The 10,038-nt window shown below is 38.5% G+C and overlaps 1 protein-coding gene across 1 annotated transcript; it reads right to left on the bottom strand.

Moving 5' to 3' along the window:
- Nucleotides 1-9,293: 9,293 nt before the first annotated feature.
- LOC307067315 (large ribosomal subunit protein uL22-like) lies at nt 9,294-9,752 on the bottom strand (the record flags this gene model as incomplete). Its single annotated transcript, XM_079724773.1, has 1 exon — nt 9,294-9,752. One exon carries the CDS (start codon nt 9,750-9,752, stop codon nt 9,294-9,296), a length of 459 nt encoding a protein of 152 aa, XP_079580899.1.
- Nucleotides 9,753-10,038: the final 286 nt, after the last annotated feature.

Here is a 10,038-nt window from a genome sequence, read left to right as displayed (position 1 = left end):
TTCTGTTTTCTAGTCTTTAACTAAAAAATAAACATATATGATTTTTATGGTTCAAATAGAATTTGGAAAAATGTGAATCGTAGCACTTTTGAAGAGTAGTTTAAACACTGGTGCTATCAAAATATTTTGCTTTTTAGGCAGTTATGTTAATAAATCAGTTTGATAAATTATTTGATTATAATCTTATAGGTCAAGTTGTGGGTGTATTAAGTGTTTTGGGTTTTTCTTTGTAGAAATTGGTCATTTAGCTCTGCTGGTCAATAAATTAATTTTAGTCCCCCAGAAGCAACCAAACTTAGGTTTACATAGAGTAATTACTTATCAATAAATGACCTAAAAATAGCACTCTGACTTCTAGTGAAAACTGGATTTAAGAACCTACTCATCTGCTTTCATTTCCTTGGCAGATTTCTAATAAGAAAAACCAAATTGTCATTGATTCTTTAAGGTACTTGTTTTCATCCAGGGACATTGGACTCAGTTTCTCTCATTCATTTGCTCATTTATTCACCATGTGTTATGTCCTGGGAACTGTACTGAATGCTGGGGACACAAGTAACTGATAGGGTCCCTGCCATCAAAGACTACAGCTTTTGGTTTGAGAGAGACATGAGAAGAGAGATCCTAGGCATGTGGAGATACCCATTTTTTCTGTTTTTCTAGTTGTTAACTAAAAAGCAGCATGACTAGCTTGTTTGAAGAATTTAATGCTTTTGGTGGTGTGGTTAGATGGCTTTAAGAGGAGCTGATGGTTTCATAATTATTTTTCTGACTCCAAAATATTGACACTCCTTGATCTAGAGAATTGCCTTATTTAAGGAGTGTTGCTTACTGAGGTAGATGACGCAGGCGTTTATATTTATATCCGATTTGCTTTGGGAGCATAATTAAGAAACCTGTGTTGATTTTTCTAGGATGGAGACTGTCTTTTTTTGTCTTTTATTCTCTCTACTGTTGATCCTTGAACAACAAGGGTTTGAACTGCACAGGACCACTTGTAGGAGGATACTTTTCTATTGTGACTATGACAGTACTACACGGTCCATGGTTTGAATCTGCTGATGCGGAGGAACTGCAGATATGGAGGGGCTACTGTAAGTTATACTCGGGTTAACCCCCATGTTGTTCCAGGATCAACTGTACTAGTAAATGGAAGGATATTTCATATTTGAGCTTAACTTTAAGAATATTAACATCGATACATTGTATCAAAAGTTACCTTTTGTCTAATATATGTAGGTATGTATGTCTATATATGTAATATATAGATATATAGTAGTTCCTAACATCTTAAGAGTTAAACTTTTATTCAGGCCAGCGAGATATCCCACTAAAACACTTGATAAAGTCATTCAGCTACTCTTAGAACACCTGTAGTCACTGATAGCTGTAGGGTAGCCTGTTTGTTGTTAGCTCTAATTGGGGCAAAATTTGCTTGTAACTTCATCTCTTTTTCCTAGTCCTTCTCTTCAGAACATTAGAGACCTAGTTTGCCTTCTTTGACAAGATAACTCTCTAAATATATGAATGCAGTTGTTCACTGAGCAAATATTTTGTCAGCACCTACATATGCAAGACATGGTCCTGGGCATTGTGAGAGATCCAAAGGTAATTAAGAGGCATAGTCTCTTCTCAGAGAACTGATACAGAGAAAGTCGTGGGTTTGTTGAAAAGAGTGGTTTTGCTTATGATGATCAGGAAACTTCTTGGAAACAATAATGTTTGAATTAAGATTAGTGGTGGGGGGGCTTCCCTGGTGGCGCAGTGGTTGGGAGTCCGCCTGCCGATGCAGGGGACACGGGTTCGTGCCCCGGTCCGGGAAGATCCCACATGCCGCGGAGCGGCTGGGCCCATGAGCCATGGCCGCTGAGCCTGCGTGTCCGGAGCCTGTGCTCCGCAACGGGAGAGGCCACAACAGTGAGAGGCCCGCGTACCGCAAAAAAAAAAAAAAAAGATTAGTGATGGGGTAGACTAGGCTGACTGCATAATCAAAAACCTAGAGATGAGGAAGAATAATGCAAGTTAGAAGAGTAGCAAGAGGCCCAGCCTGGCTGTTTGACAAACTATCCTCAAGGATATTGAAAATGTTCATTGTTTATTCTCAGCTTCTGGAGGAGTGTTCGCAAATAATAGGTGCTCAGTAAATATTTGTTGAATGAATGAATGGTTACATTTGGGAAATACTGAACAACTTCTTGAAGAGTCATAAAGCGCTTTAGGATATTGAACACTTTGATAAGTCCCTTAGAGAGAAAAAAAAATACTTGACTCAAACTTACTTGATTATGGAATGCCTGTTAACAGCTCTGGAAAATATTACACTGGGTATCTATGGTAGAGGTGACAGGGAATGCTGGAAAGTGTTTTCTTCAAGCTAAACACACCCATTTTCTTCATTATACACTTGACATTTGGCTTCTAAACTTTTCACTAGGCTGATTTCCCTCCCTGTAAGCATTCTAGCTCATAAGTGTTCTTAAAACGTGGTACTCAAAACAGAACACAATACTTCAGTTGTGAGCTAACCAGTGAAGAGTGAATGGGACTGCTACCCTTGTTGATCTGGATACTATTCTTCTAATGAACCCTAAGACTGTATTTTCTTTTTAGCAGCTGAGTCACTGTCTTGGCTCATATTCAGTTCTCATATTAATTTACAAGAAGTTCTTTGAGTAGATTCTCTGATTTCCTATTAGTAGAGCTAACACATGAATGCCCATTTTTTTTCTGATTGAGTCTAGGTGGTTTTCTCAGAAGTACTAGTGATTCTTAAGTTTCCTGGAATCTGAGAAAGAAAAGAAAAAGAATTTATTGTACAATGCTGGAGTAACATAAAAGTCCACCACTGCTGAATACACTCAAAACTAGATAAAATAAAATGAATCCCTCTATACCCATTACAGATTTAATAATTATTAAGCTGTTTGCTTTATATGCCTCAACTATCTTTTGCTTAAGTATTTTAAAGAAAATCATAGGCATTGTTTTCACCCCTACAAACATCAGTATGCATCTCTAAAAAAATACAGGCATTTCTTACATAACCATATGCCATTATTGTAGCTAACGAAATTAACAGTATTTCCTACTAGTTATCACAATATCCAGTTCATAATAAACATGTCCTTGACCTTTTGTGTCTTTTTACAGTCGGTTTTTAATTGAATCAGGATTCAGACAAGGTCTACACATTACATCTAGTTGTTATGTTTGTTGTCTCTTTTAGCCTAACACAGTTCCCCCCTTACTTTTTGGCATAATTTCATTGTGTCCACTTCTTTGACCTTTTGTGTCTCTATACCAAGTTCTGTTACTATTTCTTTTGAAATAGCTCTAAGAGTTTTCTTTCATTTACAGAAATTCAGCAAACATTTTGGACTGTTACGTACAAAACATGTGCTAGGCATTATGGGAGGTAGAAAGGTTAATTTGACATGTGCCTGGTGTACTAGGAGGCCTGCAATCCAGTTGCAGAGACAGGTACATACAGAAACAATACGAAAGAGATTATTTGCCTTCGGATGGGTCATGCCTTGATTATATATCCTCCCATATATTTTCCTGGAAAATGCTGCTAGTGGTATCTTCTTAGTACATTACTTCAGGCATGTCCTGATCAGGAACCCACAGTTGATTGCCTTTTGAATCAATCCAAACTATACTGTTTTGGGCCTGGCACTCAATGCTCCACTAATTCCCACCTTTACCTAACGTGGAACTTCTCAAGGCACAAATATCCTTTTTTTCTTTTTTTAGACGAAATTTATATTGTCCTGTAGAATTTTCATTTCTCAAACAAGATTATAGACATTTTGAGAGCAAAAATCTTGTCTTCTTTTTCTGTATAATATTGGAAAGCTTAATAATTAACTTCTGGAGAGTCCTGGCACATATGCCAGTAGGGCTGTTCTTCCTGCCTACTACCTTTCCAGAGACAGAGCTTCTGCCAGTTAGAAGTAAATAATCCAGGGGCTTTCCTGGTGATGCAGTGGTTAAGAATCTGCCTGCCAACGCAGGGGACACAGGTTCAAGTCCTGGTCCGGGAAGATCCCACATGCCGCGGAGCAACTAAGCCCGTGCGCCACAACTACTGAAGCCCGCGTGCCTAGAGCCTATGCTCCACAACAGTAGAAGCCACCACAATAAGAAGCCTGCGCACCACAAGGAAGAGTAGCCCCTGCTTGCCGCAACCAGAGAAAGCCCACACGCAGCAACGAAGGCCCAACGCAGCCAAAAATTAAAAATAAATAAAATAAAAGTAAATAATCCAGTTCTGGGTCTCTTCTTTTACCCCAAAGGCCTCCTTAAAAATAGAAAAAAGCCCATTCAGTGGTCTGAATCACACAACGGCAGATACATGGTTTGGATGTTGCCACTTCCCCTTCACCATGTCCATGGTAAACTACTAATTTCTTGTTTTTAGACATGACCTTCGCAGTGTAGCACTTCAGGCAGCTACTACCTATCGAGTATAATTGGCAAATGATATGAAACCTTTCTGCTATCCTTGTCCTAAACCAATAGTTCCTGAATTAAGCTGTGTATCAGAATCACCTGATACTTGTAATTAACCTAGATTTCCTAGGTTTCGCTCTAGACTGTTGAATCAGGATTTCCAGGAATTGGATAGAAATGATTCTTATAAACTTGGCCATGGTTTGTAGACTTGCTTTGAGGACCAGGCAGGTAATTCTTATTTTGTTAAACAGCTCTAGCAGTGGAGACTAGCTGCCCATCTTTTCAGGTGTATAGCATCTCATTCCTCTGACAACCAATATGTTCTGACATGTTCAATTTATTTTATTATTTTTTAAATTAATTTATTTTTGGCTGCGTTAGTTCTGTTTTGCTGTGTGCGGGCTTTCTCTAGCTGAGGTGAGCGGGGGCTACTCTTCATTGTGGTGCGCAGGCTTCTCCTCTTGGTGGCTTCTTTTGTTGCGGAGCACAGCTCTAGGCACGCAGCCTTCAGTAGTTGTGGCTCGCGGGCTCTAGAGCGCAGACTCAGTAGTTGTGGTGCATGGGCTTAGTTGCTCTGCGGCATGTGGGATCTTCCCGGACCAGGGATCGAACCCATGTTGCCTGCATCGGTAGGTGGATTCTTAACCACTGTGCTACCAGGGAAATCCCTGATATGTTCAATTTACATTTGAGAGATATGGTAAGATTTCTTGCTTTGAATTATACCAGGCAAAGCACATGAACCAAATGCCCAAGATAAAGATATGGGATCCAGAGAGGTGGCATCTTGGTTTTCTAAATATAACTGAGCTTAAATTTAAAGCCTCAAAACCCTTCAGCGCTCTGGAAACTTATTCTTTCTCTGTTTAGTGAATACCTTTAAAAGTTTAAAATGGAAGAGTTCAACATTTTTTGGAGTAAGCAGTCTTCTGAATTTTTCATACTTCATGTATGTTCATTAAAGATGATTTAAACATATAATGTGATTTAACTTCGTACACCTTTGTTAGATTTTCCATAAAAGTACATCTACAAGTTGGGGAAATGTTCTTTATTAGACCACATGATTTGATTTTGAGACTGGAAATTGTGTTTAAGTTATTGAGCAAAGTAGAGAGACTGAAGTTTCAGGATTATCCAGGGAGTTAATGACAGACCCAGAAATAGAATCCTGTGTTATTTGCTTGGGTTATGATTTGGTTTGAAGAGGGTGGCCTGTGATCTGCTTCCATAAATTTCAGGAAGTAAGGTTTGGGGTTTGGAGGAAGTTACAGCTCTGTGATGTTTGGCCAAGAAGCTCCCCTCACCCACATTTACCACCTGTTTTATTGACAGCAACTCTAAACTATGGAGGGTAAAGAGACAGTTCAGCCTTACACTTCCTACTCCTACAGGAACAGTCTTATAAAGCTGAAGCTGATTGTTGGTTGGCATGCTTTTTTTCATCTTCTGTTATAGGAGAATAACAACACCTGGCCCTAGTGTTGTTTTTAAGAGGAGAGGGGTATAACCTAAGTAGTTGATTTATAGATAGTGTTAGAGTGGTTTCCTATAGAACTTTTTCAGGGTATATAGAGGTGTATACATAAGTGTATCTTCATTAAACATGTTTAATTAATAAATAGTATGGTTTGGAAATGGTGGAGCCCACCAGAAAACAAACTTTCTTGAACCACTAATGGTTCAAGGGGTTATAGATTTCAAAATAATTGCTATAGTAGAGTTGCTTTCTGGTGAAGTCATTACTTTTACTCTCCCCTTTTCCATTTTGTGGGGTTGGGGGGGCTCATATGGCACTAGTGAAGCAGCAGCTTACAGGACAAGGAAACATTTTGTGTGTGATGGTTCTTAAACTTGCTCTTTTAAGAAAAACCAAAGGAACCCCCCCAGCTTTATTGAGATAAAATTCACATACCATATAATTCACCTGGTTAAAGTGTAAAATTCAGTGTTTTTTTAAAATAAATTTATTTTATTTTTATTTAGTTTTGGCTGCGTTGGGTCTTTGTTGCTGAGCATGGAGGCTACTCTTTGTTGCGGTGCACAGGCTTCTCATTGTGGTGGCATCTCGTTGCAGAGCACGGGCTCTAGAGCACAGACTCAATAGTTGTGGTGCACGGGCCCAGCTGCTCCGCAGCATGTGGAATCTTCCTGGATCAGGGCTCGAACCCGTGTCCCCTGCATTGGCAGGCGGATTCTTAACCACTGTGCCAGCAGGGAAGCCCCAATGTTTTTTTTTTTTTTTTTTTTACATATTCATAGGGTTGTGTAATCATTGCCGCAGCCTAATTATAGAATGTTTTCCTCTCCCTCTAAAAGAAACCCCACACTCATTAGCAGTCAGTCCACTTTACCTGCCTCCCCAGCCCTATGAAACTACTAATCTAACTACTAATCCATAATCTAACTATTAATATAAATTTGTTTTGGACATTTGATATAAATTTGTTTTGGACATTTGATATAAATGGAATCATGTAATGTGTAGTTTTGTTACTGGCTTCTTTCACTTAGCATGTTTTCAAGGGTCATATATATTGTAGCATGTACCATTCCTTTTTATTGCCAAATAATATTCTGCTGTATGGTTATAACATCTTATTTATCCATTCATCAGTTACTGGGCATTTGGATTGTTTCCACTATTTTGCTATTATGATTTACTGCTGCTGTGAACATTCGTGTACAGATTTTTCTGTGGAGGTATGTTTTCGTTTCTTGGGCATATTCCCTGGGAGTGGAATGGCTGTGTCATATGATTACTCTATGTTTAACTTTTTGACAAACTGCCAAACTATTTCCAAAGTGGCTGCACTGTTTTACATTTTTCACTATCAATGTATGAGAGCTTCAATTTCTTCACATCTTTGCAACCTTTGTTATTATCTGTCTTGTTGATTATAGCCATCCTAGCTGGTGTGACGTGCTATCTCATGATTTCAATTTGCATTTCCCTAATAACTAATGATGTTGAACATCTTTTCATATCTTATTGGACATTTTAATATCTTCTTTGTAGAAATGTGTATTCAAATCTCTGCCCTTTTTTTTTTTTTGCAGTCAAATGCTCTTCCTCTGTGCTGTATCTCCAAATCTATGCCCATTTTTAAGTTGGGTTGTCTTTTTATTATTGAGTTGTAAGGGTCCTTTATATATTCTGGATACCTAACTTGCTTTTCTAACTGTGAATTTGTCCGAAATTACTTGCTTGGAGGCAGAGAGAAGTAATGGATACAATGACTACATTAAAAAAAATCTGGTGAGTTTTCAGTTAGATCTTAGTTGTTCTTATTTTACGTTTATTCTCTTTTTCCAACTCTTGAGGAACCTGGTTTATTCATTCATTGAACAAATATGACTGCAGACTATATACCAGGATTTGGGGATATAACAGAGAATGAAACAGAAACTTTTATCTGCATTCTAGTGGGAGAGAAACAGATAGTGAAACAAAAGTCATATCAAATCATATCAGATGATGACGAGCTATGAAGAATAAAACAGGATAATGGGGATATACTGTGATGAGCTTTCTAACATATTCTTCACCTTTCCTGATTTCTTAATCTATTTCTCTCTGCTCTGTTTAACCTTTTTGCGCTTTCTGTTTATTTTCATTTTATGTAGTTTGTAGCTAAACTTTTACTTCACTTTCCTTATTCTTAACACCCTTGCAGTCTAATTTTTGCTTTCACTAGTCCACAAGATCCACCCTCTATAGTAATAATGATCTTCTATAAAGCCAGTATTGTCTTTTCAGTTTATGTCCATCTTAATCTGTGTGTAGCACTATTGCCTTTCTATCCATTAAATCACTTGCTGCAACCTCCAGTACAGTTTTCTCAAATTTTTTTTTTTTGAACTGTTCGTCTTCTCTAAATCTGTTAGAGTTCTCCAAATTTAAGTTTTGGCCTCTCTTCCCCCTCTAACATTACCATGGTGAATTGATCATTCTCACATGATTTTTTGCTTTCTGAGAGCATGTGACTCTGAGTTCTTACTTTCTAGCTATAGCTGCATCACTGCCTTCAGGTTTAACTAGTGAAGCTGCAGTGGACAGCTTGATTGCTACTCACTCAGCAGGATTCTTTTCCCTTTACGCCTTCCTCTGACAGATTTTTCCTGTTTAGGCTGATTAAGACACAGGTTATTTCCATGACTGCTTTAATGATTACCTGTGATTAATAGTATAACAATTCACAGTGTTCAGTCAAGGAACCTGATTCAGAGGAGTTGTTCCTTCATGGATGCTAGTGAATTTTTTACTTTCAAGTCTTTTGAAAGAGCTGAATTCCGAAGTTAGAAAAAGAAGGAATAATCTCTTGACCTCTAGTGCTTATAGTATTCATTTTCAACAAACTTATAATTCTTTTTTTTTTTTTTTTTTTTTTTTTTTTGTGGTACGCGGGCCTCTTACTGTTGTGGCCTCTCCCGTTGCGGAGCACAGGCTCAGCGGCCATGGCTCACGGGCCCAGCCGCTCCGCGGCATGTGGGATCTTCCCGGACCGGGGCACGAACCCGTTTCCCCTGCATCGGCAGGCGGACTCTCAACCACTGCGCCATCAGGGAAGCCCGATATGTCATATTTTGTTTATCTGTTCATCAGTTGATGGACATTTGGTTTGTATCCACTTTTAGCTTTATAAATAATGCTGCTATGAACATTTGTATGCAAGTTTTTTTGCTTGTGTTTTTCTTTTTTTTTTTTTACTTTTATTTGGATTTATTTTTTATGGCATTTATTCCCAGGCCATAAGTTTTTGTTTCTTCAGTTTCTTCTGGGATATCTTTTTCTTCGGGGCAACCTCCTCTTCTGGTTTAGGAACAATCTGTTCTTATTCAGTAAGGACCATCTCAACGTGGCAGGGAGAGCTCATGTATGGGTTGATCCGACCATGAGCTCTGTAAGTTCTGGGCCGCATCTTGGGGGCTTTGTTCACCTGGATGTGCTCAGTGACTAGAGAATCTACATCTAAGCCCTTAAGTTCAGCATTACTCTCTGCATTTTTGAGCATGTGCAGTAAAAATTCAGCACTCTTTCTGGGCCACCAGCCCTGCATCCAGCCCCACTGTTTGGCCTGGGCACACCTACCAACTCCACCATTGTAATGATGGAATGCCATACATTGCTTCTTTAAAGTGACATCTTTCAGATACTTGGTGGCTTTTCGGATATGCATACCCTTAATGGCCTGGGCAGTTTCACGAGCATTCTTAAAGTGAACACGAAGATTTGAACCTCTTGACTTGCATGATTTTGTGGGGTTTTCTGGGTCAAGTGAATAGCGAACCATTTTTAGAGGTCACCTCAGGCTGCTTACCGGAAAAGGAAGCTGTATGCAAGTTTTTGTGTGAACATATGTTTTAAGTTCTCCTGGGGATATATATATGTGTGTATATATGTATTCCCAAGAGGATTTATATATATATGTATGTATGTATGTATATATACATATATATAAATTTTTTATACATAAAAATACACACACACACACGTACCCCTAAGAGTAGAATTGCTGGGTCCTATGGTATCTTTTGTAAGAATTTACCTTTGTTTTTGATAAAGCTGATCTTGTAGAA

Source organism: Hyperoodon ampullatus, assembly GCF_949752795.1.
Source record: "Hyperoodon ampullatus genome assembly, chromosome: 2".
NCBI classification, from domain to species: Eukaryota; Metazoa; Chordata; class Mammalia; order Artiodactyla; family Ziphiidae; genus Hyperoodon; species Hyperoodon ampullatus.
This window is presented reverse-complemented; position numbering and strand designations above follow the sequence as displayed.